Source organism: Macrobrachium nipponense, chromosome 20 (assembly GCF_015104395.2).
Source record: "Macrobrachium nipponense isolate FS-2020 chromosome 20, ASM1510439v2, whole genome shotgun sequence".
Taxonomy (NCBI): domain Eukaryota; kingdom Metazoa; phylum Arthropoda; class Malacostraca; order Decapoda; family Palaemonidae; genus Macrobrachium; species Macrobrachium nipponense.
Genome location: NC_061089.1, coordinates 66,599,301 through 66,624,423, shown reverse-complemented (window position 1 = coordinate 66,624,423; position 25,123 = coordinate 66,599,301). Strand labels below are relative to the sequence as shown.

General features: G+C 42.8%; 1 protein-coding gene across 8 annotated transcripts in view; it reads left to right on the top strand.

Moving 5' to 3' along the window:
• The first annotated feature begins 264 nt into the window (after window positions 1-264).
• The window catches only part of LOC135226992 (serine/threonine-protein kinase PAK 2-like), a 39,180-nt gene continuing 14,321 nt past the window's right edge, over window positions 265-25,123 (top strand). For 2 of the 8 annotated variants that reach the window (XM_064266764.1, XM_064266717.1), the window contains exons 1-4: window positions 336-468; window positions 4,501-4,987; window positions 6,051-6,234; window positions 10,406-10,432. In XM_064266764.1, the coding sequence (XP_064122834.1) occupies window positions 4,932-4,987; window positions 6,051-6,234; window positions 10,406-10,432 (267 nt within the window). In that variant the 5' untranslated portion in view covers window positions 336-468; window positions 4,501-4,931. Of the gene's footprint in view, window positions 469-599; window positions 700-763; window positions 783-4,500; window positions 4,988-6,050; window positions 6,235-10,405; window positions 10,433-22,442; window positions 22,467-25,123 lie in introns of those variants that run through there. The other 6 variants (XM_064266726.1, XM_064266754.1, XM_064266734.1 and 3 more) reach the window with 6 other exon arrangements.

Below are 25,123 nucleotides of genomic sequence, written 5' to 3'. Positions count from 1 at the left end.
CCTGCTTACAATACCATTAAAAAAACCGCTTGTTTATTTTTGATTAAGCTGGCCTTGTGCCAAGCACGGGCTCTTGCTCACAGATCAGGCAGTAATATTATATAATTATTATTTTCTAAATGTAAACCAAACCACTGAAAAATAAACCTAATATTATATATGTATATATAAACTAAACCACTGAAAACTAAACCATACCAGTTGTCGATTATCGTACATCGACATCCACCATCCCTTATTCCCGGGAACGCCAACAGATGGCAGCACCAGCGGCGGCAGCGGCGGCGACGGCGGTAAGAGTGTTGGTGACCATCATCATCATCTCAGTGACGTCATGACGGCTGTGCTGTGTGTACGTGTGTGTGTGTGTCTGTGTGTGCGTCCGAAGTGTTTTCGAGTTTATCGTACATTTCCACGCCCTTATAACCACGACTTCGTTTTGGCGCCGCCTTTCGGATCAAGGAGGAGGTAGTACGCCCCCCGTGCACGTCCTCGGGGGGGCGGAGCCCCCCGCGAAAGGAGAGCCTTAGGCCTATTCGCGGAGATGATTCATTGACAGATCTTCTTCTTGTGGTGTCCGACGTAAAGGGGGGACCGGGGTTGGGGGGCGCGAAAGGGGTTTAAAAAAGGGGGGTTTAGGGGCGCCCGAGGTAAATGGGCGGCCGCCCTTGGCAATGGCCGTCACGTTTTCGCTTCGAGGTTCGTCTGGCGGCCGCCCGCTAGGGAGGTTTAGGTTTAGGCGTGTCACTCTTGTAGTAGTGTAGAGGGGCGCGTGAGACTCCGTAGGCCTACCTATGTGTTTGTGTGTTCGTTTGTGTCCCTCGTCTTCGTTCGTTTATTTGAATGATTGGACTGTGTTACTTTATCAAACATTAGGCTTAACTTGTAATTTGGGCATCTACAGTGACTAGCCCTACTAGGTAGTATAAACCTAGGCCTAGGTATCAAGTGTTTGTGTGTATTGTTTGTGTCCTTTCTCTTCGTTCGTTTGTTTGAATGATTGGACTCCTTTAATTAGTATAGTAACTCTTTATAAACCTAACTTGGCATCTAAGCATCTAGCCTAGTACTAGGTATAGTACAATGACTACCTAGGTATTACTAATTCTAGGTCTATGTATTGTTTGTGTTTGTTTGTCCTTCGTCTTCGTTCGTTTGATTTAAATTTGGGCTCTTTAATTACTAACTGTTTTTAAACCTTGCTTGGACTCTAGGCATCTGCAATGATTACTAGCCTAGTATTAAACCCAGGCCTATGTGTTTGTGTCGTTTGTGACCTTCGTCTCCGTTCATTGGTTTGAATGATGGACTCCTTAATTAGCTCTTTTTAAACGATATTCATTCCCAACCTGGAATCTATCTATCTACAATGACCACTAGCCTCCTAAACCTAGGCTTACTACTGTGTATTGTTTGTGTCCTTCGTCTTCGTTTGTTTTAATGATGGACTCTTTAATTAGTTGTTTAAACCGATATAATTTGGTTTATCAAACCTAACTTTTAATCCAGGCATCCACAATGACCACTAGTAAACTTAGGTATAAACCTAGGCGTACATGTTTGTGTGTCCATCTTCGTAACTCCAAAGCGACTTTGTTTTTATTAAAGTTATGGACTCATAATTAAATGCTTAAATTAATCTTAAACCGATATTACTTGATTTCTAGGCATCTACAATGATCACAACTAAACCTAGGCCTATGTTTATGTGTATGTGTGTATTTGTGTCCTTCGTCTTCGTTCCCCCAAAGCGATTTTGTTTTTATTAAAGTTATGGACTTGTAATTAACTGGTTGAATTGTTTTAAACTGATATTATTTGATTTTTAGGCATCTACAATGACCACTAGTAAACCTAGGCCTATGTTTATGTGTATGTGTGTATTTGTGTCCTTTGTCTTCGTTCCCTCAAAGCGACTTTGTTTTTATTAAAGTTGAGGAGTCATAATTATCTGCTTAAATTAGTCTTAAAGCGATATTATCTACTTGGTTTATAATTTTGAGAATACTCCAAACAAACTATTTTTAATTCTTTACTGTATTTTATACTTTTTCTTTCCCTTAAATTCATTGATTCTGTATATCAAGCTCTACGTGAAGCCTAGGTATACCTATAGGCCTACCTCTATCTACAGTGATCCTGAAGCCTCTTTAGGCCTATAGGCTATATGTGTTTGTGCAACTTTTGTCTCCCTTAGAATTTCAGGAGGACTCGAAAACAGCTATGTAATGTCTAGACTGACATTTTTTAGTTTAACATTCATTCATTTGGCTTGCAAAGTCTTACTTCACTGCTAAGCCCACTGGTAGGCCTATATGTGCATGTGTGTGTGTCCAACTGCCATGATGTCTCTCATTTTGATATATTATTTCTGGACTGTCATTTCTCGGTGTTTGTATCGTTTTGCTTGGCTCATCGATAGGTTATGTGAAATTCAAGCATCTACTTTAGCCTACCATATCGAAGGCGTATCTGTTGTAGGCTTATAGTTGTAAGAAGCTGCTATCAGACTTGAATTTTAGGCCTACTTAGTCTTTTATGCTATTGTGTATCTTGATTTACTTTGAAGAATTTCATGTGGAAACTTCTAATCAGGAGAGTAGAATTAGGTCTATTTTTGTAAATGTCTCAAATTTGTGTAAAATTATTGTCAGGCTTAGACCCATTTGTATGTAAAGGTAGCCTAGATAAGCTGTCAAGGTTAAGATACGCCATTCTTATCTCCGCGTTGATGATTTAGCCTTGCAGCCTAACCTCATGCTTGGTTTTATATGCTGAGAAGCCGTATTGTAGCATAGGCTTGGCTGTGAGTTTTTATTTTATATATTTATTTATTTATTTTTTTTGACAAGGCTGGGTTTACTTGTCTATCCTATCGACACATTTTGCCATAAGCTACAGGATCATGACCACAGCTATTGTGACGCCACACATGGCAAAGGCACATGTCAAATACAAGCTGACAGTCGGGAGCATAACCTTACCAAGTTGACAAGGGGATGGATATTTATAGTTTTACCAGTAGCATAGGCCTACTTGGGTTATTTTATTGACGTAGGACCAACTGGATTTTTTTTTTTTTTTTTTTTTTTTTTGTGCTGTATTAACACTTGAATCTTGGATAGTGCACGCAGTTGTGGCTATTGGTTCAAGTTGTTTGAGTATTCGCAGACCGTAACTGGAAAATCCACCCAATATTCAAATCTTTTAAAAGCATTGAAGGCATATTACTATACTGTTTTACCAGTTGTCATAGTTCACTGTTGTAAAGCTGGTCCTATATTAACCTAGTTGCAGTGAGAAAGTGATCAGTGCAACAATTGTTTGACAAAAATAAAAATAATTCGTTTAGAAAAATGGGTTTTAAACAGTATAGTATTCAGGTTTTACAATAATTTTGCTGGATAATTTCTTTAAAGATTTGGTTTTTCAAATCTCTGAAAGATTAAAATATTTTACTTATCTACCAGGAGGCTGGCATCTTCACAAGTTGATTTGACATACATAGATGTTCAAGCTCAAATATGAACTTAAAGCCAAATAGCCTTGCAAATTTTCACCCACCAAAAATACTGTAATCCCTTTTGGGGTGTAAAGAGAGTAGAAACTGATATGTCCTTATCCACTGTCATATTTTACAGTTTTGGCATTAGGCTTGTGATTCTATATTTAGTGCATTTGGCTTGAAATCCTTTCTTGTTTAAGTCTTCATTGTGTCTTCTTAGTTTTGTGTGTCCATTTTGTCTGTGGCCAACTAGTACTTACTATATGTTTAGTACTTTGTTCCTGACCAACATTTTTTGATGTAGGCAATATGATAAAGTTCATATGGACGCAGGTGATTGCTTTTCAAAACTTTTAGTCTGACAGCTTGTCGGAGAAGGGCTTATAATGGTGTCTGTGTTGATTATTCATTATTTCATTTCATTATGCCAAGTTTTTAAGAATTTCATTGCTATAGTAACATGAGGCAGTTACATTAATGTAAGATATAGCCATAACCTGAGTTGAATTTGCAGGATCAAGAGGAGAGGGTATTTTATTGTTTTTCCATTGATAGATTGTTGGGAGCCTCTGATGTCAGTGCATCTGAATAACGGTATTTGCTTTGACATTTATCACGTATGGTATTTGGCTAAAGATTTGACAGCTCTAGGTTCTTGATACTTGGCATACCAGGTAACTGATGTTGTCTAGTGAATCAGATTAAAACAGGTTGTAAAATATGTAAGGGTGTGTATTCGCAACTGATTCATGGTGCAACTGCTTTGAGGTTTTCCTCCTATTACACCTTGCAAAACCTTCTTACTCTCTATTCCCATTTCAGCACTGAATGACCTCATAGGTGCCAGTGCTTGGCCATTGGCCTAAATTCTACATTCTGTTCTATTGCATGATTTATTTAAGGTTAGATTCGGTTTCATTGTGTATACATAAAAGTATTACAGTACATTCCAGCTAACTTTTCTTGTTTTTTAAAGTGGTTTTTTCTTCTTTCAGGGATACACAAGATTGCTTTAAGCTAAAGAAGCATTAATGTCGAGGTCAAAGTGTTTAAAGCTGAGACTGAATCTCACGAGCTGTGCGTCGAATGTTACGGTGGGTCATTACGTTAAGAAATGAGTAAGATGAACTCATGAGAACGGACTGCTAAATTTTGCAATTGTGAGCCAACAGAGCTATGTGAGACTGAAAGACTGGAGCAGGCTCAGAGCAGTTATGAAGTGGTGGTGTCCTTTTGTTCTTTGAGAGCAGTGGTGGGTATGACGTCTCACTGACCGCGGAATTGCGAGCGAAGGAACTGTGAAGGTGCTGGGTAGCAACTTAGAAAGGAGTCTGTTGGGTAAACGACCCAAGATTGTGATTTTTTTGATGTCGACATAAAAGCCGCCAAGTTGAGTACATTTGGGCATTCACCTCTTCGCCCCGCCATGTCTGATGATGAGGATAAACCTCCCGCTCCACCTGTCAGACTAACTTCAACGAGGTAGGTTGGGCCTTTGTAGCACCAAAGAATGAATTTTTATTCAGAAGCAGCGAATGTCTGTCCTTATAAGGACTGAAATGTAATTTAGTGAAGGTGTACAATATATGATATGCCCTGTTTACGACAATATAACATCTGTTGTGAGTAATTATCATTGCTTAAAGTAGGTTAACTGACATTGCGTGATAGCTTGCAGTAAAACGAGCACCCTCCTTTCACTATCAACAAAATTTGTGCAATAGCATTTTAAAATGCTGTACTGTGATCTGTTTATGTCTACCCTAGGTACATTCCATATTTTTTAATGTGTAGCCTATAAATGTTACCTTTACAGGTTGTAATAACAAATCAAACTTTCATGATGGTGAGATTGATATTCTTTCTCTGCCTCCTTTTTTTGTTTTGGAGGTATAATAACCCAGTGAATAGGCCTAGAGAATCGAACCTGAATCAAGATAATAGATGTTTCACATGAAAAGTGGTTGTCATGATGTGGGAAGTGGTTTTAATACTGAGAGTGTACCAATTTTTTGTTTGTCAAAGAGAGACTTATGTTCTGCTTCATAAACCTGCAGTAATTTAAGTTCTAACAGTAGTCAGAGTTATTGGTTCTGTGTTTGTGTTAATGGGGAAATTATTTTTATCTCATTCCTATTGCACCCTTTAGGGGGCTAGTGCTATCATTGTATGTAATGCAGTGCACTAGGCATTACTTAAAGTTTGCATTACATACTTACAGTTCTTTGCAGCATCTCTTCAGCCCCTAGTTGCAATATCTTACATTCCTTTTACAATATCTCAGTTTACGTTCTCTTTCTTCCATCTTGCTTTCCACTCTCTCATAACAATTGTTTCAAAATATTTTCAGCACTGGTTAACCTTTTAGGTCCCAGTGCATGACCTTTGGCCAAAATTTTGAATTCCAATTCCAGTCTTGCATTCTGTAACGAGTTACATCTCCTCAGAGTTACCAAAACTTGATTACGTATTGTTCAAAATCGTGTAAATTTCATTTATGAAGATTTTATGTTGGCGTCTCTTTCATCATCTCATTATCTTTCAGGGCAGAACCTGTTATGGCTGTGGACATGAGGCCTTTACCAAAAGAACCTGAATCTGAAAAGAAGAAGCATAAAGGCCACAAAGGTGGAAAACGGCACAAGGATGACAAGCCGAACATCTCGTACCCGACAAATTTCGAGCACACGATACACGTTGGCTTCGATGCCTGTACGGGGGAGTTCACGGTGAGTTTAACCTCTCGTACTGTGATATTAAACCCCTTGTATACATTGGAATAATAGGTGAATTTGGTATGTGTCTGGCACGTTATAAATTTTACTAGGGCACTCGGTCTCGGCAATGTTAGTTGCTTGAAGCAAGGTCTGTGTTGATTTGGGCATAAAATTCTGTATGAAGGAGATTGCATAAGCATTCTATAGTTTCTGTATGCAATGTGAGGCAAAAGATTTGATGTAGTTGAGCAAATTAATTTTTTTTAATGTTTTTACATTATTACTGTTATCAGTTTTTATCATTATTTTTATAGTGTAGCTTATTGTCCCTGCTTGATTGTTATTCTCTCTCTCTCTCTCTCTCTCTCTCTCTCTCTCTCTCTCTCTCTCTCTCTCTCTCTCTCTCAGTTGACGTTGAAGTCTAGTCATTGTCTAGTCATTTGTGTTTATTTCTTCGTGTGTGCTTTACTGTAGTAAGGTAGTGCTTGACTTTTTAGTTGATTTGTTTAGCACTTTCTTGAGTATGATTTATTTAAATTCAAATTAGATTCTTGTCAACATTGTTCTTTTTTTTTATTATGTACTTGGGTGCTTTGTTTATTTCTAGCAATCGTGATGCATGCGGTTAACATGAAAGGATTTTAATAATGTATAAAGTTGGTGTTGAGAAATTACTGACCAGTTGGCCAGTAGGTGTATTGTATGTTGGTAATGACTGAAAACTTGTCAATTATTCCAATTTTTTATTACTTGTCGATTCTGATATTTTTGTGGTAATGGAGGAATCCACTTAGATAAAGTTGAGTTTCACCTTTTTTCTATTGTATTTAATTTCAGTTTACAGTATTACGGTCAAATGTTTTTCATAATAAAATTTGAAGGGACCACTTGTGGAAGATTGCTGTAAAAGCAGTTGAAAGTTTTCCATGTAATGTAAGAAATCATGGTCAATTTTGTAGCATCTCTGAGAAATTGATGTTCAGTAAATGACGAAAAATAATGTTTTGAAATCAGAATGAGGATGTTTCATATTGTTGAAAATCCCAAAGGAGTCTAATGAAGAGATGTTTACATTTGTAATGGAACTCAAGTTACACAGGTATTTTTGATTTATGCTTTTATTCTTTAGATGGACTATGGATGCAGTTGCAAATTATTTTTATTTTTGTCTCATTCTCATTGTTTAATTTGAACATTTTGTGCCCCTTAGGGGTTGGTGCTGTCAGTGCACCTCACGCAGTGCCCTGTAGGTATTACTTTAAGGTTCTTTATAGTGTCCCTTTGGCCCCTAGTTGCAACCCCTTTCATTCCTTTTTCTGTACCTCCATTCATGTTCTCTTTCTCCCATCTTACTTTCTACCTTTTAGCAATTTCTCTTTCTTCCGTCTTACGTTTCACCCTCTCCTAACAATTGCTTCAGAGTGCAAGTGCAAGGTGTCTTCCTGTTATGCCTTTCAGACCTTTTGACTTTCTGTCTCTTTCAGCGCTGAATGATCTCATAAGTCCGAGCACTTGCTTTGCCGTTTGGCCTAAATGTTATATTCCACCGAACATTTTGTAAGGTGCTTGGAGTTGCCAGATATTTAATGGCATTTTCTTAGCAGTCTGAGTCCAGTCCTAAAAAGATAGCTTGATTTTTTCTTCAATCAGCATGAGAGGGTTTTTGGTTCATTTTGCTCACATGAATGAATGAGGTAATGGTCCTGTGTTACTTTGGGTTGGTATGGATATGTTGGTAATCATTGAGAAATATATGCATATTTTCTTTCTACTATATTACAATCAAATTAAAGTATCCCATGATTTGTTTTATGACATATCCAATCTTTTTAAGATGCAAACTCCTGTTACTATATAACTAAGAAGATGAGTTGGGGCTGCTGTTCTTGTTTTATTGGATAGTTGACAGTTTTTTTCTCTGTTGTCTAAATGGATGTGATGTTGGCACCCTTTCCATGCACCTTCAGTTTTTACTGATGGCACTCTGAACCCCAGATTTTGCAACAATTATAAAAAGTGTTTTGCGAATTTGCATTCATATCCAAAAGGAATGGATTTTTTTTTGGGGGGGCTGTATGATCATGGAGGCCCCAAATGTTTTTGGTGTTTTTTCAGTATTGCAAGGCATTAGCTAGTACTTGGAGATAAGCATTTTGTCTTATGGCCTGCCTCCAAAAACAAATAGCATGTAGTTTACTGTATGAAATGAGCAATGAGGTCGTCACAGTATGGACAGTTTTGTAACTCATTTTTTACCATCCTTCCTTGGGATTGGTAAAGGTGTTTCCTTTGGACTCCAGATACTGGAAATTCAGTACCTCACACAATTTTTCACTTATCATTGAAGGTCTCCTGCTAACTTTGAGCTTGTTTTGGAGTTTACGCAGTTCCTTTTGTCAGAAATACCACTAGGAAAATTAATGAGCTCTCTCTCTCTCTCTCTCTCTCTCTCTCTCTCTCCTCTCTCTCTCTCCTCTCTCTCTACACACGGTTTCAAAGCTTTTCACAGGAAATATGCATAGTACTTTTGTTGATCTTATTAATATTTAATCCAGGTACAAGGTTTACAGACAGGGATAAAGTTATTTGGATACACATAATAAAAGGTAATCGAGTTAACCCAGTTTACAGTTTTCTGACAAGTGATCCAATTTTCTTCTATTTCACTTTTTCTTATTAATATTTTGGTCTTGTGAGGGTGTTAATTGTTCCTGCTTTCCTTATACCAAGAGAAAATGAGTGATGCCTACACATAAGGCCATTGTTAATCTTTTGTCAGTGCCACTTTTACAGTATATGTATATATAAAACTCTGTTCTCTGGACTCATTTTGTTTATGGTTCCAAGTATTCAGATGTGATTTATTGATGTCAATGAAAAAAATGAAATGTGTTCTTTTCAAGTTTCCTAAAGAATTTTATTTGGGACTTTTTATATCACAGATTTGATATTATACAATAATAAACATTCAGCAGGTATTATCAACAGACTTTCTTCGCTTTTACAGTATGTACGTAGATTACTTTTTACCCATAGTATTTGTATCGCCAGTCTCTCTCTCTCTCTCTCTCTCTCTCTCTCTCTCTCTCTCTCTCTCTCTCTCTCTCTCTCTCTCTCTCTCTCTCTCTCATTACGGGCTGCTCTAGGAGCAAGAGCCTGTGCTGGCATGAGGCCAGCTAAATCTAAAAAACATTTCTCTCTCTCTCTCTCTCTCTCTCTCTCTCTCTCTCTCTTCTCTCTTCTCCTCTCTCTCTCTCTCTCTCTCTCTCTCTCTCTCATTGTGTTGATTTACAGACTCCCCCTTTGTAGTAGTGGTTTTTCAGGACAGTCCCTTGTTGCATGGAGCTGCATGGATATAATGAAATAGATGTGGGAGCCAAGGTTCTTTTTTTGACAAGTTGTACAATGAATAATGTCCTTGGAGGCCTCATCATTTATTTTTCATGTAAACATTTTTAGACATAAAATGCCATGTGTGTAGGCATTTGGGTCCATGATTTGATTGATTTTATGTATGTAATAACTGAGGAGACAGGGATGTGAGGTCTTTCTCTAGATGATTTTTCTTTTGTATTTAAGACCCAGTGGTTGGTTGCTGTACCAGATCTTGCACTAGGGGCTCCCCCCCCCCCCCCTCTCTACAAGGCCAGACTAGTATGAATAGATGGGAGCAAACTGGTGATCCAGACAGACAACATATTTTATTTTTGTTGACTTGCCCCTGTTCCTAATCTCATATGACATGTGAAGTTGATAATGAAACCCTGATTTTACAGATCATCATCATCATTTAACTTGAGCATGCATTTTTTCAGTAAAGCTGTGCACAGCTTGGTATAATTGTTTTGATACGGTGTTTTTTAGCAAGGGAATTTGCTTTGTATTATTTGAGATGCCAGTGTCATACAGCAATAACCACAGCACTTTGGTAAAAGCTTTTTAATCTGTTTTTTATGGTCATACCTTATGTGATGAGTTTGAAATACTACTGTACCTTTTTTTAAGCATTTACCAGTGTTTTTAGGATTGGCCTTTAGGACAGTATGTGGATCAGGCCCCTGCCATCATTATTGTAGCCATAAAACTAATTCATACAAAAAACAAGTACTGTGATTGTGAGAGAGATCATTTGTTATGCACAGCCCATTATGCAGATTTGATCCTTTTTTTTTCTTTCATGCAGCCAACTGGGGACCATAGCAGTTGTCAGGTGCACCTTTTATTTGTTTGCTTGTAACCCAGAGCCTTTTGAGTCTTTCTTTCTTGTTGGGTCGTTCTGTTATGCCAGACCCCTCGTTGTATTTTCTTTTCTACAGAAACGGCTTTTTATGACTCACTCACTCCCATCCTTCCTTCCTTCCCTTACTATGAATTGGATTCATTCACCTACTTTGCCAGTGTCCATGATAGTAGCAAGCTTGGTAGTTGTGTGTGTCTTTAGTGCAGATATCAGTGAGTTTATGTTGTTATGTTTTCATGTTCTGTTCTATTTTTATGCTCATAATGACAGCCTTATTGTATTGCATAATGGCCAAGCCTTCATCTTGACTTTTATCAGTACTTTTTCCATTCTTCATGAGGATGACAATCTTCCTTGTCAAGACTATATTTGTCATGAGTTTCTTTGAATTCCTTTTCCCATTGATGTTTTGATAAGTCTCATATATATATAAGAACCAGTGATTTACAGTTTTTGTCTTTTCCTAAGTCAGTGTTACTTCCATAGCATACTGACATAGATGTTTAATCTTAATAGCTTAAGAATTTTATTCTCGTTAAACTATTTAATGGAAAGTTATTTGACTATGGTGTAGCTCTTTGCAGTGAATGGTCTGTTGAATTTCTGTTGCCTAGGAAAATTGAGACAGATCACTTTTTTAAATCCCTAGTACTAACTTATCTTGCAGGAATATAAACATAGCATATTTATCCTTGTTTCAAGTCAATATCACAATATGCATCTAGTAAGGCGTCCTTACTGACGATGAAGGCTTACGCCTTTATAAATGCAGTTTCAGAATAAGGCTGGCATGGTTATGACTAGTACAAGTCTTTTGCACAAGGTTTACACTTAAAGCACAGTTATTTGGATGCTATCGTTAACAGAAGCAACCCTGTGAGGATGCTAGGATTAGAAAAATCATATACTGTGAAGGTATAGCCCTTCCTCATATGGTTCATTCAGTTTGCTCTCCTGTCTACTAGTGCTCTTAGGTCAAATGGGGTTTGCCTTAGAGGTCAGACATTTTTTTGTGGGGGACTAGACAGAGCAGTTTGATCAAATCGTGTTTGCTTTTAGTGTCTAGACAACTTTTTCTAAGCAGTATCGTCTTGTATTTGTCAATGACTCATTCTCAGTATTGGCGTAGTGATGACATGTTTATATACTATAAATATATATGATGTTTCCGTGTCATTTTGTTCCTCTCAGTGTTATTGTGTTTATTTGTCTTGTGGAATAATATTTAGAAGATTTTCAATAGCTCAGTCAATAGAATTGTATGCCCAATTTCTTTTTTAGCAGAAGATGGTAAGTAAGATTGTCAACAGTTCACAATGTTTCAAAACTTACTCATTTGATTAATGTCAGTACTTAATTTATTACAGTTATTCACTTAACTTGATAATGGCTTTATTTCTCTTGGGGTTTATCTAAGAATCGCCCTTTTCCCTTTTTTCAGCATACTGTACCTATGCTCGACCTTTTTTACATCATGCACAAGGTGACATTTTGATTTGATGAAATTATTTCTTATACAAACTCATCATTTATAATGACCTAATTCCTGGTCTTAACAAATCTTAGACACGCCATTCTTATATAGCTACAGAAGTTGCTGACTGGTTGCCAGCAGGGCATATGCATACCCTTGCATCTACAGTTATATGTAGATAAGAACCTCACTTTTTTTGTGAGTGTCTGCCATGATGTTAGCAAGTCTCCTCTTGAACTCTCAAGGCTATTTTTTTATGTTCAGTTTACCTGTCACTTATTTTATATATAACATATATTTTGTCCTCTTAATTTTCCTACTCAAGTGATTAACCTTCTTATTGGATAGTGGACTTAGTCAGTTCCTTATGATGTGATGATCTTTGTCTTTGCACTCTCCCAGAATAAGTTTTGCAACTAACCCTGCCTGTATTGAAGATATACAAGGAATCATTTAACAATCCAGGCTTCATGGCAGCAAAGGACAGTACTTTTTCCAACCTACACTTTAAGCCACTTGTTTACAGCCTCTTTGGGTGCAATGGACTACCTGTTTGGGGATCTTCTACAGGAGCAGCAAACATGAGGTTCATAGTTTAAGTCACTTGATTTCATTAGAGTTTGATTCTCATCTGAGCGTGAAGAATGCTAGTTCAGCTTTGGCAGTGGGCATGACAAGCCTTTATTCCCAGGTTTGGCCTATTCCTGATACCAGACAGAATTGACCAACTGGAGCAGCCTGTCATTGTTGCACAGGCAAGTAATTTATGGGACGTACCACCTCCAAACCCCACTCAGTTGCTGCCAAGCCTAGGCTACATAGGATGTGAGGATTTTACCCATGTGGAATGTAGAATCAAAGGCCTCGGGGCATGCTTAAACCCGGCAGCTAACCAACTGATAGAAAATGGATTGTCTAGGATTCATGAATACCTGCTGTTAGGCAGTTGTCTATGATTGGATTTTGCCCTTCCCAATTGTGTACCATATTCCAGTTCTGTACATTTTTTAAGGGCATTAAAATTGTTATTCTTTATAGATATTGAAACTTTGTTTGTTCCGATACGTAATACAAACCCTCGGTCCTTTAACAATAGGAAGGTAACTAGCGGCAGCTGGGACGGTCGTAAGCTTCGAACAAGGGGAGAACGGTAGTTAACTGCTTGTCCGATCGTGCGCGCGCCGCGCGCCCGGGCGGTGAAGAATCGCTTTTGCTTTCGGCCGTGGTGTGACAGGACGTGCTCGTCATCGCTCTGCCCGCTATTTCGTCGTGTGCTTTGGATGTTTACAATTTCTTCTGACTGGTTTGTTTGTGGTCTTGAATGAAATTGTAAGTACTCTTTTTTTCATTTTTCATTGAGTGAAGTGAATTTAATTATGGATCTTGAAGAGCTTTTGCCGCGCCCACCAGCTGCCCGTAGAGTGTGTCCCGGGCTGGAGGGGCGTAAATGCGGCGGATTCCGCTCTTATCCTGACATTGATCCACATGAATTATGTTATCGGTGTCGGGGGCGAGAGTGCTCCCGAGCCGAACCATGTAACGTTTGTGTGAATTGGTACGAGGCGCAGTGGGTGCTGTACGAGGGTAGGAAGAGGCGTAGATCGACCAAGGAGTCGTCGGAAAGCTCTCCAGCGACTCCTTTGGTGACGGATACCTCGTCATCCTTCCTACCTCCAGCTCAGCCCCCACGATTTGCGCCTTCCCCTGCGGGGGGGGGTTTCAGAGTCCTTCTCCTCACTCGATCTGTCGAGTGTGGAGGAGGGCGCCCGATACCCGGATGTTCAATTGTATTCGGGGTCTTCCGTCCGCTCTGGGTGGGGTTCGTCCTCCCCCAGGCGTGAGGGTGCCCCTCTAACTGACCCGACTGTTCCTCCCTCAGGTGTGCCTTCTGTGAGTGACGACCTTGGACAGGTGTGGGCGTCGTTGGGACTGCAGGGCGCTCCCAGTATCCAGGGCTTAATTCAACGACTGGCGGGGTCGGCTGTTGTAACTCATGGTGTAGTCACAACAACTACTAATACAGTGTCCACACCAGCGTACGCCGCCCCTCCTCATGTGGTTTACACGCAACACATTGCGTCGGTGACTCCCACGGCATCAATCCAAAAGCCAATTGCTGCCGTACCTAAGAGGGGCGTGCCGCCGCCACCTGGATTCTATGTGCTGCCGACTCCCGACTTTCGCTGTCCGAAAAGTTCGCCCCTGGACCTGCCGCCCGTCCCGATGATGAACTTGGCTGAATTGGAGATGCCTGTGACGCCGGACTATGCTGCCGTACCTGCCGTACCTGCAGCTAGTGTTGCTGGCCCAGCCGCTCGCGCCGCTCCTACGAAGCGCGCGGTGCGTGACGCTCACGCTGATGTTGCTGCTGGTGCTGGTCCTGCTGCTGCTGGTCCTGCTGGTGCTGGTCCTGATGGTGCTGGTCCTGCTGTTGATGTTCCTGCCGCTTCTGCCGTGCCTGCCCCTGCCCACGTCGCGTCTCGTCATGGAGGTGCTGCCCCGGTCTCAGGTCTTTCCGGACAGGATCAGTCGGGGCGTGTTGCTTCGGCAATTGGCCCGACTTTTCCGTGGATGGAAGACCTGACGTCCGTCCTGAGAGAGCTGACGAAGAAGAGGAAGAAGAAGAGGAAGGTGTCGTCGTCGTCTTCATCGTCTTCTTCGTCGTCTGTTGCCGCCTCTCCCCCTTCGACTTCTAAGGCTTCCAAGCCGAAGAAGAAGAAGGCTGCCTCCTCCCCCCTAAGAAGGCTCCTGCGGGACCTTCGAAGGGCCCGTCTCGCTCTGGTGTGACGGGGGGTGCTTCTGCTGGTCCTCCTGTTCCCTCGGGAACAGGGCCCGTCTCCTCTTCTGAGAAGAAGAAGAAGACGGGGACCAAGGATGTGCTGGCTACTGCTGGTACATCCGCGCCTGGTCTTGGTAGCACTGCTGCTAAGCCAGGTACCGGCTCGACTTCTCGTTCGCGAGAAGTTCCGAGTGTACGGTCTCCTTCGGGCGACCGTGCAGCCAAAGTCAAGACGCCTGAGCTTGCTCACCGTCATGACCGAGGCACGGAGCAGAAGACTGTCGAAAGTCGCGCAAGTGACTCTCGCCAGGCCAGCGGCCGCTCTCGTAGCGACCAGCCGGTACCTCGGGTTGACGTGACGGTCTCTGACCGCCACGGGTTGAGGCTGGGAAGAGGTCCCCTCGACCAACGGCACCAGCTTCGGCTGGTACCAGCGGTTTGATGTGCCGTGAGGACGCTCACCGGTCTCACCGCGAAAGCGAGCTCTGAAGATCACCTGACCGCCGCTCCCACAGGGACCGGACGGAGACGGTGGCCAGCAGCAGCTCGTCTGACGCACGGGAGGGACCGGGGTCGACGTGCTCAGTCGAGCCGCTCGCCACAAGTGAGCGGCACGGCCAGGCCTGCAGATCGATCCCCACCGCGGGTTGGTGATCAGCTGCAGCCCCCCCACGTACGCTGGTCCTGCCAGCGAGCGGGGGGGGAGCGTCAGGTCTGTCTCTCCTATACCTTCAACTTCCTCGGGCTACACCGGGAAGAGCGAGGTAGCTAGGAATGATCGTGAGAGGTGCGCCGCTCACGATCCCGTCACGATGCCGCACGCACCAGGCATGGTCTTAGGACCAGCCAGGTCGTACGCGCAAGTGGCTGGAGGCGACCGTCAGGGGTCTGTTGCTGTTCCTCCTTCTGAAGGAGGAGGGTCTCGAGAGTTGCTCCTGTTGGAGGGACTGGACGGTCCTACTCCTCAGGACGCTGTGACTCCCGAGATCCAGAGGAACTTTGCCCAGGTTATTGCGCTGATTCGTCAGCACAACGACCTGGGGGAAGGATCGCCGCTACCACCATCTGAGCCCACGTCCCGGCTCGAGTCATTTTGGGGCCCGAAGAGGGAACCCAATTTGACGGTGGGACTGCCGCGATCGGAGCTTGCAGACTCAGTCCTTGACCAGGTGGAGAATTTCGTCTCAGGACGAGAGGACTCACTTAAGTCAGGACGGTCTTCCAAGCTACTTCCTCCTCCTCTGCAGCGACAGCGGAAGTTCTACGTGCCATCAGTGGATCCAATACCGCCCAAACAGGTTAACCCGGAGCTAGCTAGGCTAACTCCAGGTGTGTCCCTGCAGCAGCTCCTGTCGGAGAACTTGTGGTTCTCGCAGCAGGAGGCACTGGGCCTGGAAGCTACCGCTATGGCGGCTTTCCAGGCAGTCTCTTGGTTGGATCTGTGGTCCCTCACAGTATCCAAGGTCGCGGCCGACTCCGGGGGCGCTGCCCTCGAAGACGACCCCGACTTCAGGAGACTGTGCCAGTCTGGAGGTAGGGCCATCTCCTACCTCGCCCATCAGACGGCAAACCTGTGGGCCAACTTGGTTCTCCATCGTAGGGACGCTGTCCTTACACGAGTAGCCAAGGGGCCGGGCGTGAGGCGGTAAATGGACTCCGTAACGGACCAATGAAGAGTTCCTCCGCTCTCTTTCCCGGAGAGATGGTGGACGCTGCGGTGGAAAGACGGCGCACTGATGACAGTGACCGTCTGGTTCACCAGGCAGTTACGAAGGTTTCTGGGCAACCTCGTACAACTGCGGCTAAGCCTAAGAGTTTAGCTAGCGCTTCCTCGGCTGCTAAGACGGCTGCTCCATCGAAGCCCCGAGGAAAGACTCTTCCTGCTTCAACTTCTGGTAAAGGAGGCTGTAACCAGCCCTCCTCCCAGCCCTCCTTTCCCCGAGGAGGTGCTGGGAAGAAGTCGAAGCGAGGTGGGAAACGCTAGGGACGGCGTTCCCCCTCACCAGCTGCCGGAAGTGGGGGGGTGCCTAGCGAGCCATTGGGCAACTTGGCAGCGCTACGGTGCCGAGACCTGGATAGTAGACGTCCTTCGGGAGGGATATCTACTACCCTTCGAATCTCGGCCACCCCTCACCTCCAACCCGGTCCATCTTCAGACATATGTTCTAGGATCCTCAAAGGACGACGCTCTTCGGCAGGAGATCAAGACCATGCTGACCAAACGAGCTGTAGAAGTCGTAGTAGATCGGTCACCGGGCTTTTACAGCCACCTTTTCTTAGTGGAAAAGGCATCGGGGGGCTGGCGCCCGGTGATAGATCTCTCTCCCTGAACCGATTTGTTCGCCAGACTCGGTTCAAGATGGAGACGGCACGTTCCGTGCTGGACTCCATCAGGGAGACGACTTCATGCTTTCAGTGGACCTGAAGGATGCGTATTTTCAAATACCCATTCATCAGTCCTCCAGAAAGTACCTCCGCTTCATCTTCGACGGGACGGTGTACCAATTCAGGGCACTTTGCTTCGGTCTCTCAACCGCCCATAGGTGTTCACGAGAGTGTTCACGCTGGTGTCTGCTTGGGCCCATTCGCACGGGATATGTCTTCTGAGGTATCTCGACGATTGGCTGGTCCTGGCGAGCTCCCGCTCGCAGTTGCTGCAGGACAGGGATCGACTTCTAAAGTTTTGTCGCGATCTGGGGATCGTGATAAACTACGAGAAGTCCGATCTCGAACCCAAGCAAGAAGATGAAGTACCTGGGTATGCTGATCGATACGGTAGCAGCTCAAGTCCGCCCCGCAGACTTGAGGATCAGCAAATTCAGGGAGGCAGCCGGCCGGTTCCTGTCTCGGCAGGAACAGGCAGCTCAGCAATGGCAAGTCGTGATCGGCCACCTGTCGTCACTCGAGAAGTTAGTTCCTCACGGACGTCTTCACCTGCGGTCTCTCCAGTGGAGACTAAGGGAGAGTTGGTCACAGGTAAAGGATCCACCTTACTTCCCCGTGTCCATCACAGAGAAGGTGAGGCAGGACCTAGCCTGGTGGCTCGACGACAGGAACCTCTTAAGAGGGGTGCCTCTACGCACTCCCCCCCCGGAGATGCTGCTGTTCTCAGACGCATCGACCGAGGGATGGGGCGCACACCTGGAGGAGTTGCTGGCTGCAGGTGTGTGGGACCATCACGACAAGCACCTTCACATCAATGTCCTAGAACTCAAGGCGGCGTTTTACGCTCTCCAAGAGTTCCAAGACCGCTTGATGGGACACTCGGTGGTGTTGATGTGCGACAACACCACAGTAGTGGCATACGTCAACAAGCAGGGGGGCCTAGTGTCTCTCCCGCTACACCAGTTGACTGTGCAGGTGCACGAGTGGGCCACGGCTCACTCAATAGAGCTGTCAGCACGCTACATTCCAGGCAAGAGGAATGTAGTAGCAGACAAGCTCAGCCGTCGGGATCAGGTAATAGGGCCGGACCGAGTGGTCCCACTACACCCAGAAGTGGCGGAAAGGCTTTCAACCTGTGGGGGCGTCCGGTCATAGACCTGTTCGCCACCCGGCACAACAAAAAACTTCAAGTTTTTTGCTCAGCCGTGCCGGACCCATGGGCAGCTGCAGAGGACGCTCTTCAACACCCCTGGGACAACCTCTTCGTCTACGCCTTTCCTCCCTTTTGTCTGATTCGGAAAGTGATCAGCCGAGCGCTGGTCACTCCCCAATCTCAGGATGATCCTGGTGGCTCCCAAACGACCTCAAGCCGTTTGGTATCCGGACCTGCTGGCTCTTCTTGCGGAAGAACCGAGAGAGATGCCCCACTGGCACAACCTTCTAGCCCAGCCACACGTAGAGCGGTACACCGGGCAGTCCAGTCCCTACAACTTCACGGCTGGCTGTTATCCACCATTTCTTGCGAACGAGAGGCTTTTCTCGCAGCGCAGCAACAGAGATGGCTGGACACGTCGACAGTCCTCTGCAGCTGTGTACCAGGGGAAGTGGGCCGTCTTCTGTGGTTGGTGTCGTAGACGGGGTCTATCTCCTCTCAGAACCACTCTTCAGCAGGTAGCGGATTTCCTCGTGTTTCTTCGCCGAGAGAAGCTCCTCTCAGTACCCACAGTTAAAGGATATAGAGCAGCACTGGCGCTCGTCCTAAAACTGAGGGGACTGGACATCTCGAACTCGTTCGAGATCTCCTTGCTAATGAGGAGCTTCGAAAGGTCTTGCCCACCCAGGGAACTCAGGCCCCCTGAGTGGGATGTGACTCTCGTCCTTAGGAGTTTGACTCGAAGACCATTCGAGCCACTCCGAGAGTCGTCAGACAGGGATCTGACCCTCAAGACCCTCTTCTTGCTGGCCCTGGCATCGGCGAAGAGAGTAGGGGAACTTCATGGTCTGTCCTTCAATGTTAAACATTCCAGGGGCTGGGGATCTGTGACGCTCGATTTCGTCCCGAATTTCGTAGCTAAGACTCAGAATCCGTCGATCCCTGACACAGGTTCGAGTCTTTCACGATCCCCATCCCTAATGGACTTCACCGACAACGATACGGATGAGATGCTGCTTTGTCCTGTGAGGGCGCTACGGCGCTATCTGAAGAAAACTCGACACCTCAGGCCTGAGTGTCGACGCCTCTTCGTTAGCACTGGGGTTACCAAGAAAGAAGTATCCAAGAACACGCTTTCTTTCTGGCTGCGTGAGGTGATCAGGAGAGCGTACGAGGCTGATGGTAGTGACGACATCCGTACGCTCCGACCGAGAGCCCACGAAGTCAGAGGTATTGGACCCTCTTTGGCGTTCCGTAAGAACTTCTCCGTGGCGCAGGTCCTGAAGGCAGGTGTCTGGGCCAACCAGACTACCTTCACGTCCTTCTACCTTCGGGATATTGCCCACAAGTCCTTGGATACTTTTTCCTTGGGACCTGTGGTGGCTGCTCAACACGTTGTGTAAGCTTACCCAGCACCCGAGCAGGCAGAACAGCATCGATTCCTGGTGTGACTGTAGGAATGAATGGTTGAATGAGAGTGCGACTGGCTTCTCTTCTCCATCTTTCTCTCTCTCTACCTGTGGGCAGAGGGTCACGGTCGTCACCATGCTGGAAAGGAATTCGATGCAGGTAAGCTACTCGACCGAGCCCCAATCTATCCCTTTAGTTAGGGATAGAAGCAAATATCCTCCACTCCCTCCAACAAGGGGGAAGGAGTGGATGCCTACTTGAGACAAACCCATAACTTTATGTTGGCTCTTGTAATGGAGCAAGTTCTTACTTGCTGGTACAACGAGATACGCTTGCCTCTCTCTTAGTACTTGGCTCAGAGGTCTGACCATTGATCCTGCGGTGCACACCCCGATCAATCGGACAGAGGTTTGGATCCCTCCCTTGCTCTTACGACCAGGGAGGCATTCCAAGGTTGGACGAACACCAGTCTGTTCACCAAAAATACTCAGATTCCACCCACCAAGAAGTGAGTCTTCCTATTGTTAAAGGACCGAGGGTTTGTATTACGTATCGGAACAAATGACAATTTGTCGAAAATTGCATTTTTCCTAACTATACAAACCTGAGGTCCTTTACATATAGTCCCACCTCATACCACCCCTCACTCTGCAACTTTTTGCATGGGCCTAAAGCAAAAGTGATTCTTCACGCCCGGGCGCGCGGCGCGCGCACGATCGGACAAGCAGTTAACTACCGTTCTCCCCTTGTTCGAAGCTTACGACCGTCCCAGCTGCCGCTAGTTACCTTCCTATTGTTAAAGGACCTCAGGTTTGTATAGTTAGGAAAAATGCAATTTTCGACAAATTGTCATTTACTGGTATTGCAGAGTATATGCTGGTACTTGTTTCATGGCACATGTCTTATAGTCTTTCAGTTTTTTATGCAAAATTTTTCTAGTGTGGTATTACAGTACAGTGTACCATATTAACCACCCTGAAGCATTTTATTTATTTTTTCCCTCTTTTGAATTTGAGTAGTATTGGAGGCCACCGTATTTTTTGGAGTTTTATGGTTTTGGCAAAGAAAAGTAGACTAGTATTGCAAACATAAAAATCAGTATGTAAGCTGCCTAATTCTGTGATACCCTGCTCTTGCTAAGCTCAAGCGGGAAAGTAGCATAGTCTGAAGGTATTTTGACTGAGGCTTGAAAATTCTTATTAAGGCTTCCTTGACAGTGTAGGTGCAAATTACAGATAAAGGATAAAATAACTAACCTTAGTCATTTTGACATCAAGAAGTCAAATAAATTTGTATTTGTGGTTGCATAAACACCTAGGAGAGGAAGACAACTAAGAAAGGAAAGTAGCTCGAAAAGTTATTGGCTCATCTCTACGAAAAAGAAGGGGTTTTTCCTGATACATTTAAGAGAAGTTTTTTTTTTTTTTTTTTTTTCCAAAGAAATGAGACTGCATACCATTACTAAAGGTTCACTTTTATATACATCTTCATTCAGTTCCTAACCATTTGTCCCAGGGAAGGAGAGGGCACTGAAGAGAGCAGTTTCATAAATCAAGCTAAACTAGGCCTTTAGTTGCTGGTAAACTATATGGCTTAGATTTTTCAACTTCTTCCTTAAGGTTAATCATTCCATCATCTCACCTGCTTTGTCCTGAAGTTTGTAGTGACAGGATGTACTGAAATTCTTGGTCCAAGCTTTGGACCGCTCACAGGACTTCTTAGGTTGGATAGGAGAATCCATGGTGTAACAGAGAAAGAAAACACAGGCTTAGGTAAAAAACTAACTTAGGTAGGAGAGCAAAGCAAACGTCTGCTCTCCAAGGCAGTTGAAGAAAGACTGATGCATCACTATGTTCAAGTGTGGTCTCTTGACTTGCTTCCACTCAGCTACGTATCAGATGGCAGACGCCACAGATTCCTTGCATTTACAGTATTTTAAACATTTTCCAGCTGGTTCCAGAAGATTCATCCTTATGTTAAGACTGAAGGTTTGGTAGCTCTGAAAAGTACAAATTGATTAAAAATTTGTCATTTTAGTTTCCACAGGTTTGGATTCTCTTTAGTATGGTCAGTACACTTCAGCTTAAAAGGCTCAGGAATAGCTATGTTTGCTCCTGCTTTGTCTCTCCAGCTCTGGCTATCTTGGTTTTTTATTACAACCTGTGAAAAGGAGGAGGTGGACTTGGGTGGTAAGAATGTTTGTGCAAGTGATAAAATGATTATATTTAAATCTTAACAAGTCTTGGTTAGGCTATATATTCTGAAACAGGGTTTGCTTTTGGTGTGGTTGTCAGTTAGCAGCAGGGAACATCAAATTTAATTAGGATAGGACTCCTAGTCTGGTTCTTGATGAAGGATTTTTTCAGTCCTTCTGTTGTAATTGTCTCTGATTAGTAAAAGAGATGGCACCTATTTGGTGTTTTTCAGAGTATTTATTTTATGACAGTGGTTATTTGCATAATTTTGTTAATTGCATTCTAGTATAGTAATCATAAAATATAGTATAGATGATGTAGAGTATATTTGGGGAACTACTAATTTCAAGGTTTGTTGTTTTTATTAGAAATGTAAATTCAGTTATAGGGGACAGACCCCAAAGGTTATTAGTAGAACTTTGTCTAGAATAGAATACTTTTACACACTGGAAAATTTTACAAATACTTCCCAAGAGTTGGTTCTGCAAACATTAGCATTCCCTCATTGCCCTTTCTAGTTCTAGAAGTGGTACAGTAGCAGTGAAGCACATTCTGGTGCATTGCCATTGATACTGGATTTTAATCGGCTACCTAGATGTCTTAATCAAGTAAGTCAGTGACTGATTTGTTTGGGTATAAGGGTGATGTTGATGCTCTTCTAGCAAGTTTAAGGTTAGTACTTTAAATTAACCCAAGAATTGTATATTCAGTACATCACACGTTTTTTTTCTTATTATGAGAATGTGCCATTCTTTTCTCTTGATTGTTCGTTGTGGCATTGAAAAGCCTTCTCATACTAAAATTCTAGGGTTTCGGTTCAGAATACTTCCCATTCATCTAGTAATTAGATATATACAGTACAATTTAAGTTTAACAACAGCATCATTGATCTTAAAGTATGGATATCCGTGTCTCGCTTCTCTCCAGTTTCATCCATCAAAAAGTAGGTTTCGTTATTTAGGAAACACACACCAAATTTGCTTGCTTTGGCTGGAAGGACCATAGACATTTTGAGAGGAAAATTTGGGTAGAATTTATCCAAGTCACCTCAACTTTGTATGCTGTTAAGATCCTTTTTTTTTTTTTTATGTAACTGGAATGGAAAGTAAATTGTTTTGAGAAAGGAAGGCCCAGAATTGACAGGTATCAATGACAGGAATATCAACCAATGTCTGTTTGGTTATGACGATTCTGTGAGTCAGCTGTGCTTTGCCCACTAAGTTAGTTCCCTCTCATCAGCTAATGAAGGAGGAATTATTAGGTGTCAGTGACCTTAAGGTGGAGGGTGTTGAAGACGAGACTGATGATCAAGAGAAGGTGACCATAGTTCTTGACTTCTGCTTTAAAGAAGTTAACATTTCTGTATCGTACAATCTTGTGCTGTAATTGCCTGGAACTTAGAAACAAATTGTATTAAGTGGTGGTCCTCTGTACTGCCAGAACCATTACTGTTTTGAAAAAGGGTAGAAATATTACTCAAAATGTAAGACACTTTTATTCATCCAGTTTGTTCTTAATTATATTTGCAGCCACTATTTTATGTGTGTGTATATATATATATATATATATATATATATAACTATATATATATATGTATTATAGTATATATATATATAGTATATATATATATAGTATACGTATATATATTATTTATTTATTTATATATGGATTTTTATTTGTTGATGTATATAAATACAGTCAGCCCTCAACTTACAAATTCCTTATGTAAATTTGAAAATGCATGTGGTAAATAAAAAATCCAAAATCACAAAATCTGAATCTCATGCACACATTGAGCACACCAAAAATGTAGAGAATGTGTAAAAAACACTAAATTTCAGTAAGGAAAAGCATGGTGATTGTGTCTGTTATTACCTTCTAGTAATACATACGCATTTGTGTAACCATGACCTACTTTTCTAGGTGCTCCCCCTACAGCATTCTGTTATGTAACCATAATTTGCAACTGGAACTAGGACTTTCCTTGGTAAAGAGTACCGTAGATGCAGTTGCTGTTATTTAAGGGCAAATACCAAGCTTCTTACGTTGAATGTGCCATTACATAATTTGTTCTCCGTGCATTGAGGAAGAAACTACTACATCATATATTGCTACGCACCAGGCATATTAGGTTAAATTCAGTTTAAAAATTGATACTCGAGTGATGTAGAGAAGGGAAATGACAAAACTGTCATACTGAAATTCTTGGTTGTGTAATTAAAGCTTCAGCTAAAGAAAAAAAAAAGAGAATCAATTTATAAGTTCTTATTCATACATGAGTACTGAATGTGTACAAATTTTTTAGTTGTCTGTAAAAGACAACTGTTGTGGCAGTTTTGTTTTTCCGTCTGCCCTCTGATCTGAAAAACTACTGAGGTTAGAGGGCTGCAAATTGGAATGTTAATCATCCACCCTCCAATCATCAAACAGCAAATTGCAGCTCTCTAGCCTCATCAGTTTTATTTTATGTAAGGTTAAAGTTAGCCATAATCATATTTATGGCAGCACTGTAAGTACCAACAACACAGGCGACCACCAGACCTTGGCTGAGTGTCATGGGCCGTAGCTGAGGCCATCACTCTATAGAAAACTCAATTGCGTAGAAGAAACTGTGCATTTTTTACTTATCATTGTTTCTTAAAAATTAAATAATTTTTGCATAGCCGGTGCATTTTTTACTTATGCTTTCTTAAAAATCTAAATAATTTTTGCATAGCATTCACATTCTTTTAGGTGTTATGGTATACTTAGATGTCTAAAAGTAATAAATGATATAGATGTCTAGAAGTAATAAAAATCAATGTATAATGATGTATGCAGGTTATGGGTACATAGGCAAATATGCCTTAATATGCTGTATTGAATATACATCAAACCCCATGTGAGTTGAGGGCAGACTTTATTTCGTACATTCTTACATACAACAGTTGAGATGGCTTGAATATTTAATGAGGAGCCTGAAACAGTTAGTTAGAAAGTAGTAAGTATGAAAATAACTGCCTGTGAACTATTAGGAAGGCTTAGAAAGTGCGGAGAAAGGCCTAGTTGAAAGCTTGGACCAGTTGGGAGTTGGGTAGAAAGTACACTAGCTGAAAAAAAAAACTCATTTCCCTTCTAACTTCATAAAGGGGAAAAAACTTCTTGTGGAAATTATAATAATGTTGAAATCATCCTGTATATATGCAAAGTCCTCATTTCATGTTTTGACATACTTTAGTTATGCCCTCATTTATTCTTGTTTTTCCTTTTTTATCTTCCATTTGTA